Here is a 16,748-nt window from a genome sequence, read left to right as displayed (position 1 = left end):
CTTGGGCTTGTGGGTAATGTAGTGCGGTGCGGCTCCAGGAACCGGTGAGCGGTTAGAAATATCCGCCGGTCCTCACCCGCCGGAGGAGGCGACTTGTGTTTAGGTATGTGTTTCCCCACAGCATTCAAACGGATTACACGTTTAATCCGGAGAGTTTGGGGGTCGGCAGGCTGAGATGGCCGGGTTGCAAACTTGCTGCAGGGTGCCTGGGCCTTGTTTGCAGTGCCCTCCCTCTCTCAGTCACTGAATGAAAAGGACATGGCAGCCGGCACTCTCTGCTGGACACTGGGTGGCCCCCTGTTACACTGGGACCGGGGCTGAAATGCTCACGACGTGGCCAGCAGAGTTGTATTAACCTGGGTTTTTCCAGCGCATTCAGAACACATTTGGAGTTTCAAGAGGCTCACCTCCACCTTCTCTAAAGATTAGTCACAAATAGGCTTATATTAACACTGCAATGAAGTTACTGTGAAAATCCCCCAGTCGCCACACGCCAGCGCCTGTTTAAGTACACTGGGGGAGAATTTAGCATGAACCATGCACCTAACCAGCACATCTTTGGACTGTGGGAGGAAACTGGAGTGCCCGGAGGAGAACGTGCAAACTCCAGACAGTAACCCAAGCTGGAAATCAAACCCAGGTCCCAGCTGCTGTGAGGCAGCAGTGCTAACCACTGTGCTGCCCCAAAAATTAGGGATGGGTAATAAATGCTGGCCTAGCCAGCAACGCCCCCACATCCCCCAGCTGCATTAAAACAAAATTGGAAATGAAATCTTGAACTTTGGAAGTGGTGAAGAAGTCTCTTTCTTGTCCCAATATGGGGTTAGACAGGCCCACCTCCAGATTGGGTACCTGACTATAGCATCCTAATTAGTATTTTGGATGAAACATTTAGTAGAGGTGTCCTCTGCCCTTTCAGGTGGATGTAAAGATCCCAGGGCACTATTTCAAAGAACGGTAAGAGTGTGCAACGACTGTTCTGGTCAATATTTATCCCACAATCAACACCACAAAAACAGATTCTCAAGTCATTATATCACATTGCTACGTGTAAATTGGTTGCAGGGTTTCCTACATTACAGCAGTGACTAGACTTAAAATGCACTTAATTTAATTAAAATGTACCCAGCCAGTTACCACCCCATTAGTCTACTCTTGATCATTAGCAAAGTGATGGAAGGGGTCATCAACAGTGCAATGAAGCAGTGCTTGATTAGCAATCAAGGGGCAGTATGGTGGCACAGAGGTTAGCACTGCTGCATCACAGTGCCAGGGACCCGAGTTCGATTCCTGGCTTGGGTCTGTGTGAATTTTGCACATTCTCCGTGTCTGCATGGGTTTGCTCCGGTTTCCTCCGCAGTCTGAAAGATGTGCTGGTTAGGTGCATTGGCCATGCTGAATTCTCCCTCCATGTACCCGAACTGGCGCTGAGTGTGGCGACTAGGGGATTTTCATAGTAACTTCATTGCACTGTTAATGTAAGCCTACTTGTGACAAATAAACTTTAAACAACAAGCTGCTGACTGATGCTCAATTTGGATTCTTTTAGGGCCACTTGGCTCCTGACCTCATTACAACCTTGGTTCAGACATGGACACAAGAGCCGAACTCTAGAGGTGAGAGTGACTGTCCTTGCTATTAAAGAGCCCTGGCAAAACTGGAGTCAATGGGAATCCGAGGGAAAATTCTCTATTGGTTGGAAACATACCTGGCATGAAGGAAGATGATTGTTGTTGCTGGAGGTCAACCATGTTAGTACCAGTACATCATTGCAGGAGTTCCTCAGAGTAATGTCCTAGGCCCAAACATCTTCAGCTGCTTCATCAATGATCTTCCCTCCATCATAAAGTCAGAAGTGAGAATGTTCACTGATGACTGCACAATATTCATCACCATTTGTGACTCCTCCTGAGGCAGTCCATGTGGTTAGCATTACTGCCTCACAGTGCCAGGGAAAGGGGTTCTTGACTGTGGAGCTCGCACATTCTCCCTGGGTGGAATTTCCTGTCCTGCCCGCCACAGGAATCGTAATGGGAGGAACAGAAAATTCGGTGAACCATGCAAAGGTCTGTTGACCTCCCACGGGAATTTCTAGCCTTGGGGTGAGCGTTGCCGGAAAATCACGCCCCTGTGTCTGCATGGATTTCCTCCCACAATCCACAGATTAGGTTAGGTGGATTGGCCGTGCTAAATTGCCTGAGTGTCTCGAGATGTGTATGTTAGTGGAAGTCGTGGGGTAAATGTATGGGGTTACGGGGATTGGACTGGGCTGAATGACCGCCTTCTGCACATAGGGATTCTATGTCCAAATGCAGCAAGAACTGGACGACATTCAGGCTGAGCTGATAAATGGCAAGTAACATTGCACCACACAAGTGCCAAGCAATCTTCAATTAGACGTGTGACTAATCAGAAATCCAGTTGTGGTAAACTAGGTTTTTAATACAATAACAAAAGACACTTGTTGGGCATGTGACAAGTCAAGTTTCCACTTTTTTCTGCATTCTGCAGGACTGGCAGAACCAAGGCAAAATATTGAGAAATGTTAAACTCAAAAACAATTAAAATAAAAGCAAAATACTGTGGATGCTGGAAATTTGAAATAAAAACAGAAAATGATGGAAAAACTCAAAAAGCATCCATGGGAAGAGAAACCATTAATGTTTTGAGTCCATATGACTCTTCTTCAGAGCTGAAGAGGGGGAAATGTGATGGATTATATGGTTGGAGAGGAGAAGGTGGAGCATAATAGAAGGTCAAGGGTAGGTGGGAGCTCAGGACAGATTGATAAAATGTCATAGACACAAGACAAAGGGAGTGTTAATGGTAGTGTTAAAGACTACAGAAGGTGCCAGTAGTGATATAAAGTGATATAAAGGTATGGTAGTAGAATATGTTGGAAGAGTTTTAACAACACCAGGTTAAAGTCCAACAGGTTTATTTGGTAGCAAATACCATTAGCTTTCGGAGCACTGCTCCTTCGTCAGATGGAGTGGAAATGTGCTCTCAAACAGGGCACAGAGACACAAAATCAAGTTACAGAATACTGATTAGAATGCGAATCCCTACAGCCAACCAGATCTTAAAGATACAGACAATGTGGGTGGAGGGAGCATTAAGCACAGGTTAAAGAGATGTGTATTGTCTCCAGACAGGACAGCCTGCAAGTCCAGGAGGCAAGCTGTGGGGGTTACTGATAATGTGACATAAATCCAACATCCCGGTTTAGGCCGTCCTCATGTGTGCGGAACTTGGCTATCAGTTTCTGCTCAGCGACTCTGCGCTGTCGTGTGTCGTGAAGGCCGCCTTGGAGAATGCTTACCTGAAGATCAGAGGCTGAATGCTGAAGTGCTCCCCCACAGGAAGAGAACAGTCTTGCCTGGTGATTGTCGAGCAGTGTTCATTCATCCGTTGTCGTAGCGTCTGCATGCTTTCCCCAATGCACCATGCCTCGGGACATCCTTTCCTGCAGCGTATCAGGTAGACAATGTTGGCCGAGTTGCAAGAGTAGGTACCGTGTACCTGGTAGATGGTGTTCTCACTTGAGATGATGGCATCCGTGTCGATGATCCGGCACGTCTTGCAGAGGTTGCTGTGGCAGGGTTGTGTGGTGTCGTGGTCACTGTTCTGAAGGCTGGGTAGTTTGCTGCGGACAATGGTCTGTTTGAGGTTGCACAGTTGTTTGAAGGCAAGGTGTGGGGATGGCCTTGGCGAGATGTTCGTCTGCATCAATGACATGTTGAAGGCTCCGGAGGAGATGCCGTAGCTTCTCCGCTCCGGGGAAGTACTGGACGATGAAGGGTACTCTGTCCACCGTGTCCCGTGTTTGTCTTCTGAGGAGGTCGGTGCGGTTTTTCGCTGTGGTGCATCGGAACTGTCGATCGATGAGTCGAGCGCCATATCCTGTTCTTATGAAGGCATCTTTCAGCGTCTGGAGGTGTCGCGATCCTCCTCATCCGAGCAGATCCTGTGTATTCGGAGGGCTGTTTAGGGTGGAAGCTGGAGAAGTGGAACATCGTGAGGTTATCCGTGGGCTTGCGGTACAGTGAGGTGCTGAGGTGACCGTCCTTAATGGAGATGCGTGTGTCCAAGAATGCAACCGATTCCGGAGAGTAGTCCATGGTGAGTCTGATGGTGGGATGGAACTTGATGCCATCATATAGTTGTTTCAGTGATTGCTCACCATGACTCCAAAGGAAGAAAATATCATCGATGTATCTAGTGTATAGCATCGGTTGAAGGTCCTGTGCGGTGAAGAAGTCTTGTTCGAACCTGTGCATAATGATGTTGGCATATTGAGGTGCGAATTTGGTCCCCATGGCTGTTCCGTGTGTCTGGATGAAGAACTGGTTGTTGAAGGTGAAGACATTGTGGTCCAGGATGAAGCGGATGAGTTGTAAAATTGCATCTGGAAACTGGCAGTTGACGGCGTTGAGTACTGAGGCCGTTGTTAACTAATATGTAGAATATGTTAACAGCAGAACAAGGGCATCACTCTGCGAATGCAAAACAAATTACAAATGACCCTATGACAACGAAAATTGGGGAAAAAGTATCAAAACAGATGAGACAGTTCATGGTCTGAAGTTGCTGAACTCAATGTTAAGTCTAAAAGGCTGTGAAGCGCCTAATTGGTAAATGAGCTGCTATTCCTTCAGTTTGCCTTGGACTTCACTGGAACATTGCAGAGGGCCAAGATCAGAAATAAGGGCATGAAAGCAAGATGGTAAGTTAAAATAGCAATCAACAGGAAGATCGGGGTCATGCTTGCGGACTGAGTGAAGGTGTTCCACAAGGCAGTCACCTGCACACCTTCACTCACTACCTTTTGAGCTCTGATCATGTTTGCATTCGTACTTAAAAGTTTTAGTGCATTTGTTGATAAAATGGTAAAATGAAATGCTGATTTTTTGCTTTCTATTGTGTGTGCTTTACTTCATTGGTTACTGCTATTGACTATCTGAATAAATGTAACATGGGTGAAAACTCTCCATCGGACTTCAGTACGATGGAGACACCAGACACATTTGTTTAGAAGTGAGAAGATGGCCAGAATTCTAAACAATAAAGTTCCAGTTCCAACACAGCACATCATGGCAAACTGCATTCAGCCATATTCAGGATGGCGAGCAGGAGTAAATCTCATGACGCACATCAGCATTCTTATCAGCATTAGCAGTCATTCTGATGTGGTCAATTTAGCATCTGTAACTGCTGGACAAAAACCTAAAAGCTGCAGTAAGATTTGTGGTGCCTTGATAAATTCATGTCATTTCCTAACCCAACTTTGTAAGCAAAAGACTGCAAAATTTCACATTAACTGACCATTGATGTTTGTTACACTTAGTTGTAGATTATTTGGTTTAGTTTATTTATTAGTCACAAGTAAGGCTTACATTAACACTGCAATATTGTGTGCAAGGTCTTTCTATTAAAACAGTGTCACTTAAGCCACGCCAGTAGCTAGTCAACATTGGGAATAGGAGTAGGCCGATTAAATCATGGAACCTGTTTCACCATTCAATGAGATCATGGCTGATTTGTGCCCTAACTTCATCTCTCTGCCTTTGCCCCACATCCTTTGATACCCTTGGTAGCAAAAATCATCAACCTCAGTTTTAAAATTAAAAATTGATCATGCCTCAGTTACCATTTGTGGAAGGAGTTCCAAACTTCCACCATTCTTTGCTTGTAGTAATGCTTCCTAATTTCACTCTGGAAGATCTCACCCTAATTTTTTGATTATGCCCCCCAATCCTTGACTCCCCAACTCACAGAAGTAGAGTACATGGAGTGAAATGATCAGTTTCCCTTGATACCTTGAAAGCTTTGATCGCATTGCCCCTTAACCTTCCAAATTTCCAGGAGTATTTTAACTCTGTTGTCATTCTGTTGTATCTATACTGCATTCCCTCCAAGGCCAGTATATCCTTCCTAAGGTGTAGTGTCAAGAATTACTCATTGTACTCCAAGTGCAGTCTAACCAGGAAAGTAAGGCTATAGGGGACCATTATTTAACTTAACTTAAAAATAATTTTAGGACTTCCTAGTTAATACTGGATTGCATCTACTGTTGCAAACACTGTAGGATTACTATAGGTTATGATTGATTTGTATAGTGCACCCACCAGAAAAGGGAAAAAATAATAACATTTTGGCATTGATTTCCAGATGTTACACGAAGACTACTGTTTATTATTTACACCGAACGAAGAAGACATTACGTATTAGCACCACGGGCTGGCTAACAATCAGCATGCATTGGTCCTGTTGGGCAAGCATTTCAAAACTGTACATGGTGTCTTCCTGTAATGCCTGCGCACGGAGGCTACAACAGTTTAGCTCACCAAGACTGTATTCGGCATTTAATCGGTTTACTCCTCAGAAATTGGGTGATCTGACTTCTCAGCAGCCACTGCGGGGCATGAAGGGCCATAATCCCTTCACACGGAACCAGGAGGAAGCATGGAGAAAGAAGAATAAAACTGTGCTTACTTATATAGCCGCGACGGCAATTGGTATGATTGGCATGTCATACGCTGCTGTACCTCTTTACAGACTCTATTGCCAGGTTAGTAAATGTTGTGTTTGTGTTTGGTTACTGAGTTGACAGATAAGCCAACATTAACACATGTAAAAAGAAATCTGCTTAACTGAGCCAAAATAACTACATGCAAATCACTGGGTTCCTACATTGTAAAATCAGTACTATTTTAAAATTAACATGTTTCCAATAATAAGTATTTGATGATGCAAGTGTCATCACCAGTGCAACCCCCGGGCCAAACCCAGTATGTATAATTGAGTAGTTATATGTTCCAGGTCTCAAGTCTGAGACGCTTGAGAACCAGCAGAAACCATTCCACAATTGTACAAATTGCCAGTTGCAGAATTTGGGAAGGGAGAATGTAGCTACATGCACATTTTTTTAATTACATAGAAGTCAGGTTGCATACACCTTCATTTATAAACAGAAAAAATAAAAGCGAAGTGGTGAAATATTCCTGGGAAAATCAGTATATTCTTACAAACTATGATTGACAAAAAAATCAAGATCTCCTCTACCTAATCAGATTCTGAGGCAGCAATTTGTCTGGGAACCTGGTGAGCATTCTTCTCGCAGCCACTACCAATTGGCATCTCATCACTAATGAGATACATTGCTTGTCTCCAGACATGACATTCTATTCCAGAGGTAATTTATTGTCTGAAGCACTTTCAGATGTGGTGATGCAGGATGTTGCATAGATGCAGGTCTTTAGTTATAACAAAAAAAGACCTTTTTCTTTGGAATTCTGTATCAGAGCCAGTGAAAGTTAAGTAGTGCAAACTATTTAATACTTTGATCTGATCATACTTAAGTAGAATCTATAATGTGATTAAAGCAAGCTTCTCGTAGCAACCACACTTTGAGGAAATAATTCAGAATCACAGTGGTCCTGATTTTCCAGTGTCCGGATCATCAGAGATCAGATGTAACCCCCAAGATGCACTTCGGGACCCTGCAGAATCCTGACGCAATAATTCTATGGGAATTTCACAGGAAGTCTGAACTTCCAATGGGCAATTCCCCTACTCCCTGGGATCCAATAAAAAAGTCTCAGACTTTGTACAATTCCAATTTACTTACTGGATAGTTACCCAGCAAAAGTTAGACAGAAAAATCCAAGTCTAATTCCTGGATAATTATACAACTGACATCCACAACTACCCAATTAAATTCCTGACCCTCGTCCAACTCCCTCTGACCCAACTTGACTAGCCCCCACCACCCGAATCCCCCCTTGATCTACCCAACTCCCTACTTGACCGCCTGACTGTCCCCGACCAGATCTGAATAACCCTCACCACACCTTTGTCCCTGAGCCAACCTGACCAGTCCTCACCACATGCATGAGCCCCCAACTTCCCCCCGATCCAACTGCCCACTAAACCACTACTCAATCAGCCAAACTACCACTTCACCTAGCTTCCACCCTGCCTCAGCCATACACATAGACTGAGAAGCCTGGGACCTTTAAACACTTACCAGAATACAGCAGCTGGTGTCCTGAGAGGAGTCTGACATCTTGTTCTGATCCTCTTGCTGCTGTCTGCAAGGATTCCTGTGTTGAGGAATTCCATTGGAAGTTGGAGCTTTTCATCTTCTGCAGGTCAGTGGGTAGTTTTCTGTCTGCTCAGAGACAGACACAGGGGTTCCGACTCTTTTCAGAAGGTTTGGGCCAAACTTTGGAAAACAGTGCTTGGTATTTTTGGTCTTAAATTAGCCTCACAAATATAATGTAATATAAAGGTAGAAAAGCTGATGGAAGCTGTGAATATTAATACAATGTTATTCCTTTGCTGTTGTATCAGCTGCTGGATTTCTAAAAAAATCTGAAACTGATACATTACTAACCAAAGGTATTAAGGGATATTGGGCACAGTTGGGTATCTGAAGTTAGGTCACATTTTGATCATGATCTAATTAAAAGGTTGAAGGTGCCCATGAGACTAATTGCCCTGCTTTTGTTTGTATACATTAATGCTGCTTTTCTCTTGCAGTGTACACAAATTAATTCCTCCAGTATGGCATTTGTGTTTGCTGTTGAAACTACAATATCAAAAGCAATTATATTTGAAATTAGAAATATTGTTTTTGAAGTTGATTTTTACAAAGAAATGATTATGGCAATGACCACTGTGAGCTAATACTGTTATACTGTTGCAGTAAGAAGTTTAACAACACCAGGTTAAAGTCCAACAGGTTTATTTGGTAGCAAAAGCCACACAAGCTTTCGAAGCTCTAAGCCCCTTCTTCAGGTGAGTGGGAATTCTGTTCACAAACAGAGCTTATAAAGACACAGACTCAATTTACATGAATAATGGTTGGAATGCGAATACTTACAACTAATCAAGTCTTTAAGAAACAAAACAATGGGAGTGGAGAGAGCATCAAGACAGGCTAAAAAGATGTGTATTGTCTCCAGACAAGACAGCCAGTGAAACTCTGCAGGTCCACGCAACTGTGGGAGTTACAAATAGTGTGACATGAACCCAATATCCCGGTTGAGGCCGTCCTCGTGTGTGCGGAACTTGGCTATCAGTTTCTGCTCAGCGACTCTGCGCTGTCGTGTGTCGCGAAGGCCGCCTTGGAGAACGCTTACCCGAATATCAGAGGCCGAATGCCCGTGACCGCTGAAGTGCTCCCCAACAGGAAGAGAACAGTCTTGCCTGGTGATTGTCGAGCGGTGTTCATTCATCCGTTGTCGCAGCGTCTGCTGCTGGTACATTGGGGAAACTATGCAGACGCTGCGACAACGGATGAATGAACACCGCTCGACAATCACCAGGCAAGACTGTTCTCTTCCTGTTGGGGAGCACTTCAGTGGTCACGGGCATTCGGCCTCTGATATTCGGGTAAGCGTTCTCCAAGGCGGCCTTCGCGACACACGACAGCGCAGAGTCGCTGAGCAGAAACTGATAGTTCCGCACACACGAGGACGGCCTCAACCGGGATATTGGGTTCATGTCACACTATTTGTAACTCCTACAGTTGCGTGGACCTGCAGAGTTTCACTGGCTGTCTTGTCTGGAGACAATACACATCTTTTTAGCCTGTCTTGATGCTCTCTCCACTCCCATTGTTTTGTTTCTTAAAGACTTGATTAGTTGTAAGTATTCGCATTCCAACCATTATTCATGTAAATTGAGTCTGTGTCTTTATAAGCTCTGTTTGTGAACAGAATTCCCACTCACCTGAAGAAGGGGCTTAGAGCTTCGAAAGCTTGTGTGGCTTTTGCTACCAAATAAACCTGTTGGACTTTAACCTGGTGTTGTTAAACTTCTTACTGTGTTTACCCCAGTCCAACGCCGGCATCTCCACATCATACTGTTGCAGGACATAGGCGGCACAGTAATTAAGACTGCTGCCTCACAGCACCAGGGACCTGGGTTCGACTCCCAGCTTGGGTCACTGTGCGGAGTCTGCATGTTCTCCCCATGTCTGCGTGGATTTCCTCTGGATGCTCCGGTTTCCTCCAACAGTTCGAAAGACATGCTAGTTAAATGCATTGGCCATGCTAAATTCTCCCTTGGTGTACCTGGTGAACAGACATAGGAGTGTGGCGACTAGGGGATTTTCACAGTAACTTCATTGCAGTGTTAATGTAAACCTACTTGTGACACTAATAAATAATAAATAAACTTTAAAGTTTAAAAGAGCAGGAGTAGACCATCTGGCCCCTTTAGCCAGTTCCGCCATTCAATAAGATCATGGTTGATCTTTTCATGGACTCAGCTCCACTTAGCTGCCTGCTCACCATAACCCTTGATTCCTTTACTGTTCAAAAATCTTATCTATTTTTGCCTTAAAAACATTCAACGAGGTAGTCTCAACTGCTTCACTGGGCAGGGAATTCCACAGATTCACAACCCTTTGGGTGAAGAAGTTCTTCCTCAGCTCAATCCTAAATCTGCTTCCCGTTCTTTTGAGGCCATGCCCCCTAGTTCTAGTTTCACCTGCCAGTGGAAACAACCTCCCTGCTTCTATCTTATCTATTCCATTCATAATTTTATATGTTTCTATAAAACCCCCCTCATTCTTCTAAATTCCAGTGAGTATAGTCCCAGTCTACTCAGTCTCTCTTCATAAAGCAACCTCCTCGACTCTGGAATCAACCTAGTGAATCTCCTCTGCACTCCCTCCAGTGCCAATATATCCTTTCTCAATCACTTAGCACTTTGTTCCAATAATGCGAGCAAAACAAATTAATTGGCTGACCTGTTGTTAAGTGAATTCATCTAGGTTTCCCAGACAACAAAGATTAAAACAAAGATTAGCATGGAATTGGCTTGGCACCTGGAAGAAAATAACAGTTATTTAATTTTATTTTGTTATACACAATTTTTGAGAATCTGGTGTAGTAAAGATTAGATGGAGTAAGAACATAAGCGTAACGCAACCTAGTTGCAATGGATAGTCATGTATATATTGGCATGCATGTTCATTTTGGGTGCCAGTACAGAAAAAGTTTGCCTTCTAGTTTTAGAAACTATCAGGGAAGATCATAAATGTTCAGTCAGCCATGTGGCATAAAACATTAAGTGTCATGTTTTCCTAACTTTATCAAGTACATGTCTCATCTCACATTCAGTATTGATTGTCTGCTTTCAGGCTACAGGACTAGGAGGGACTGCAGTAGCTGGTCATAATGTGGATCAAGTAGAGACCATGGAGCCTGTGAAGGATCGAGTCATTAAAGTAACTTTCAATGCTGACGTTCATGCTAGTCTGCAGTGGAACTTCAGACCTCAGCAAACTGAAATCTATGTAAGTGAAAGCAGGCAATATACATACATGGAAACTATAAGCAGCACTACAGAATACGTTGAATCATAAACCACTTAAACATAGCACTTGAGGCATAATTTTAACCAGAGGATTATTCTGCCTGTGCAGTGAATTTGCTATTAAATAATTTATATTGGGGCAGCATGGAAGCCACTGCATTTGGAGATTAGTTAATTGCCCCTTCACATGTTAGGGCATAGTTATTCAATGTTAGAACTCAAATCAGGCATTTTTTCTACAGTAAGTAAAATACTGCGGATGATAGAATCTGAAACAAGAATAGAGGATGCTGAGAAAACTCAGCAGGTCTGCCAGCATTTAACAGGAGAGAAACAGTTTAAATCTTAAAACTTGCCCCTCACCAATTTTAAGTGAAGTTCCTCACAAAATCACATGATAGCACCGTGGTGGTGGAAGCTTGGTGTAACAGGATATCACACTTATTTTCCCTCCATTTAACCTGAAGAATGCCTATTTTCTAAGGTGGAGTGAAGAGGAAAATCCTCCTCTTCCAGTATGCATGCCTGAATTTTTTGAAGGATGGCATTTCCCTTCCTGCTATCCGAAGAGTCAGTGTGGAACACATCCCCACTGACTCTGAGTGTCCTGCAGCCACTTCACATTCGAATGAGCATCAGTTGGATGTAGGCAGCACATATACCCCTCACCCGAGAGGAAGTCCACCTGATCTGCCAGGTAGCGGCGCTCCAGTCCCCGCAGTGACAAGAGATGCAGTAGACAGAAAAGGAACTCTAGGAAAATACCGAGGCTAATTCCCGAGGTCCCAGGTATTGGGATTTGGAAGGCCTGGGAGTGGGGGAAGTTGGTGATCGGATGAGAGAGCTGGGGGTGGTGAGGGAGATCTTAAAGTCGGGAAGTGGTCTGGATGTTAAAGTAGGGAAGGGAGAATGGGCACCGAAAGTTAGAAGGAGGCTTCTGATGAAGTTCTAGGCTGAATAGAGGACTGTAATGCTGAATGTGGATTATAAGTCATGAAATATGCAAGGGAGCACATTGAAAGGACACGTCCATAAATAATGGAATGATGTGTTACCTGAAAGTATGGCTCAAATTTTCTGGTCCCACCCACAGCAGAAATCATCGCTAGTGGGATGGAAAATTTAACAGATCAGCCAGAGATCCGTTGACTTTGGGTGGGAATTTCCTGTCATGTTGCAGATGGTGTCTCTAATGCTTTAAAAATAAGTTTATCTGATTACTAGCATGGGCAGAGATACTGAGCTAACTAAACCAATCCTATAGTGATGGGATGATTGAAAAGGATTGGGAATGACAGGTATATTTTAGCTCTTTGTTTAACCACAATTTATTAATTGTACAATGTATGTTTCATTTATCTTGGTTTTACTAAAGCTCACTGTTGATGCTGTCTCTAAGTTTTACTAGGTATTTGTTTAAATTCTTTGCATCTTTGTTTCACTTATCTTAACTTCAGTACAATTAATTGATTACACTGTCACTTGCATGTATCTTGGCTTCACCATGATTTATTGATGAAATGTGTGAAATGTAATGATCAAAGAGAAAAATGATATTTAAGTGTGTACAAGTCGCCATTCATGGGCAGTCATATTGGAATTGTGAAATTAATGTATGGAACATTCACTGGTGTTTAATGTAACAAGACAAATTAGATCAAGAAAGCAGTCCGATACTGCACTCTTACATGACCAGCCCACTAAACCAAATATTACTAAACTGATAAATCCATTCAAGGATCTTGGCGCACTAGGGGAACTTGTGCAAATGTTTTACCTCTGCCATTAGTACTATATGTAGAGTACAAAAAGTAATTTGGTTTGAATTCCGATTATTATATTGAGGTAGCACAGCCATATAATATGGATCAATAGCTTCAGTTAGTGCCTGATAGGTTTCTTCTATTTAGTGTCTCCTTACAATTAATGATGGTACATTGACCGAGGTCAGTGGTACCAATGAATAAGAAAGTAAACCTGTCATCTTTGTTTTAATCTCATTCCAGGTTGTTCCTGGAGAAACGGCTTTGGCATTCTATAAAGCAAAAAATCCGACTGACAAACCAGTCATTGGAATTTCTACTTACAATGTAGTACCATTCGATGCAGGGCAGTACTTCAATAAAATACAGGTATGGGTAAATTATTGTTAGAAGGAAAAGATTTTTTCTAGACTTTTATTTAGGCTTCTGATTTAGTCTGATGTGGTTACGTGGTTTCATTTTCTCATGCAGCACTTTTTAAGCCTTTGTGTGGGTGGAATTTCCACACATTTAGGAACCTTTGCAAATACTAACACGCTTCCCGGGATATTCTGTTTGTATTGAAACACTTTTATATTGAAGGCACTATAGAAATGTAAATAGTTCTTATGATTTGTGGATTTTGTTAAAGCCAATGCCTTACGTATCTGGTATTCTCAACTCCAGAATTACAGTTCAGTCTTTTAGTTTCAACAGATGTTGCATTTGAAAGGAAAGAGAAGGTCTGCAGGAACACTTTTTATTCAAAGCTTACACTTTTAGATAGGTATCCTTGCCTCCACTAATTTCAATCATGGCTACAGCTATGTTTTGGCCTGGAGGTATTCTGCAGCTGTCTGGCCCTTTACGTTATACTACTGGCGAGCCATTTTGCAAACCCACCTGGTGGGATGTTTTCTCCAGTGTTAAATAGTTCTGGACTAGTTCCCAATCAGCCTACATATATTATATCCATTGCAATCAATTGTGTCCTCGGCACAAGGGCTCTTAGTCAATGACATCACAGGAACAAATAAAAAGTGAGGACACCAAAATGATAAATCCCCATTTTTTTTTCAGTAGTTTTTTTTTCAACAAGAGCTCCTTCTTAAATCACTATTTAACTAAATGCTTTGCTGTCATGCATTAAATGGAATGCTCCATGTAATGTCTCCAGCACAAAAATGAGCCCTTAGTATACATTAGGAAGAGCAAGGGTCCCAACACTGACCCCTAGGAAACACCACTTTAAACCTTGCTCCAATCTGAAAAACAAATATTTATCACTACTCTTCATTTCCTGTCACTAAGCCATTTTTTTCCCCCAAGTGCCTACTTTCCCTTTTATTCCATGGGCTAGAATTTTGCTCACAAGTCACATTTGCTCACCGTGTGACACTGTATCAAATGCTTTTGAAAATCCATATACACCACATCACCAACATTGCCCTTATCAACCTTCTCTGTCACCACCTCAAAAACTCCAGCAAGTAATGTTATGGACTTACTTTTTATCACATTGAGGTTCCTGCTCAGTTATTTCCTATTAAGGCTAAAAAAGCCTAAATTTCTTCTGTCTGTAGTTATAATTCAGTCCTTTGGCACTATGAATCAAGGTTGCATCTCTTCTCTGCATGTCTTCCGAACCTTGAAAATCTTTCTGTTTATATGATTCCAAACTGATCAAGTTTTGGTTTGACCACAGCAATGTACACAGAGAAACAGTTGCTATCATTCTGATGATTGAATCCAAAGATGTGTGGTTTAGCTTGATTGGCCATGCTAAATTGCCCCTTTGTGTCAGGGGGATTAGTAAGGTAAATATGTGGGGTTACGGGGATAGGGCCTGGATGAGATTGTTGTCAGTGCAGGCTTGATGGGCCGAATGACTTCTTTCTGCACAGCAGGGATTCTATGATTCATCAAGCAGCATTCATTATGACAATTTAAGGCGCTACTTTGCAATACATGAAGTTTTTAGTTCCCAGTTTCAGGATCCTGACCAAAGCCGGAATTAGACTTGATTCAGGATGAAGATGTAACTGTAAGTGGTGGAGCAAATTGTGGGAGAAACATTTGTTACTTTTGTGTGCTTTTGGTTTAATACATGCGAGAAGTAGATATAACACAAACTCTCATTCTACTCTGCCTTTGTCTTTCAGTGTTTCTGTTTTGAAGAGCAACGGCTAAATCCCCATGAGGAAGTGGACATGCCAGTGTTTTTTTATATCGACCCTGAGTTTGCAGAAGATCCAGGAATGGCCCGAGTAGACACAATCACTCTCTCCTACACATTCTTTGAGGCAAAGGATGGTCAAAAGCTACCTTTACCAGGATATAATTAATGTACAATTACTGTGATGTCAAATTCATTCAGAATGTTAGGTTGATTGACAGTATATCTGACAGTTGCCGTGATAATAATCTTGTGACTCCCGAAAAGAGATTATCAGCTAAATAATGTAACAAGTCATTTCATAGGCATGCAGGACAGTATGGATGTAAATTAAAATTAAGTGTCAGATAAATAAATAGTTTGGAAAGTCCTTAGCCAGGCTTGATACTCAATGGAATTTCACATTGCTTTTCAAGACAGCAACAGCCCATCTTGCGACTAACTTGGTGTAGAGTTCTCTGATCTAGCTTTGCAGTCATACATTAATAGTTGCCATTTCAAATTAGAAAATAATGAAAATTTCTGCTGTTTATAATTTATCAATATAATGCCGAAGGAGGGTTCTGCCACTGGATATCATTAGTGTATTTGATAAATCTACTTTCCAACAAAACATTTCCAACCAGAAGGAAATAAAATGGATTTGACGTAACAGCCATTACTGGGATGTACTTACAAAGTGCAGCCTTTACTCGGGTGTGCTTATAAAGTGACTAAGGTTGGGAACTAAACCGTCCAGGATAGAAGACTTTTGAAAGAGTTCAGCAAAATAGAAAAGATAGCAGATTAGCCCTAAATATTAAGAAGAGATTAAATCCAGTAGAGAGAGAGAATCTTAACTCAGAAAATGAAGATTTAGAATCAGTTTATGTGGAGCCAAGAAACAACAAGGGGCAAAAAAACGTGTAGGAGTGGCTTATAAACCCTTTAACAGTATTGTACCGTCTGGCAGATTATAAATCAGGGTGCAGCTGACGGGATCGAGTGTAACATGTCCAGGTTGGCTAATCCTCCAAAGTTAGGAGGATACGTAAGCTGTAGGAGGACACAAAGAGTCTGCAAAGGGATATAGTTGGGTTACATGAGTGGGCAAAAACATGACAAACAGAAAATAATGGAGAGAAGTGAAAAAATCATTTTGGTAGGAAATAGAAAAGTGAAACATTTTTAAAATGTTGGTAATCAGATAGACCTGGGTGCCCTTGCACATGAACCACGGAAAGTTAACATGCAGGGACAGAAAGAATAGAACAACATATATTATGTTAGCCTTTATTACAAAGAAATTGAAGTAAAAGAGTGAAGAATTCTTACAAGTAGTTACATAAGTGAGACCACTTATTTGCTCAGAGTTATGTATCTTTGGAATTCTCTATCCTAGAGAGCTGCAAATGCTCAGTTGTTAAGTACATTCAAGGCAGAGATCAATAGATTTTTGGATACCAAGGGACTTGGAGGACATGGGAATATTGTAGTATAAAAAGGTTGAATTGAGGTAG

General features: G+C 42.2%; 1 protein-coding gene across 4 annotated transcripts in view; it reads left to right on the top strand.

The window, feature by feature from the left end:
* cox11 (cytochrome c oxidase assembly homolog 11 (yeast)) overlaps positions 1-16,528 on the top strand; it is a 39,187-nt gene extending 22,659 nt beyond the window's left edge. The window contains exons 1-6 of one of the 4 annotated variants that reach the window (XM_078211493.1): positions 4-103; positions 1,550-1,616; positions 6,172-6,571; positions 11,156-11,311; positions 13,338-13,463; positions 15,236-16,351. In XM_078211493.1, the coding sequence (XP_078067619.1) occupies positions 6,257-6,571; positions 11,156-11,311; positions 13,338-13,463; positions 15,236-15,418 (780 nt within the window). In that variant the 5' untranslated portion in view covers positions 4-103; positions 1,550-1,616; positions 6,172-6,256 and the 3' untranslated portion in view covers positions 15,419-16,351. Of the gene's footprint in view, positions 1-3; positions 104-1,549; positions 1,752-6,171; positions 6,572-11,155; positions 11,312-13,337; positions 13,464-15,235 lie in introns of those variants that run through there. The other 3 variants (XM_078211490.1, XM_078211492.1, XM_078211491.1) reach the window with 3 other exon arrangements.
* The last annotated feature ends 220 nt before the right edge of the window (positions 16,529-16,748 follow it).

The sequence above is a fragment of the Mustelus asterias genome, chromosome 4 (genome assembly GCF_964213995.1).
Source record: "Mustelus asterias chromosome 4, sMusAst1.hap1.1, whole genome shotgun sequence".
NCBI lineage: Eukaryota > Metazoa > Chordata > Chondrichthyes > Carcharhiniformes > Triakidae > Mustelus > Mustelus asterias.
The sequence above is the reverse complement of the archived record's forward strand: the minus strand, read 5'-3'. Positions and strand labels throughout refer to the sequence as shown.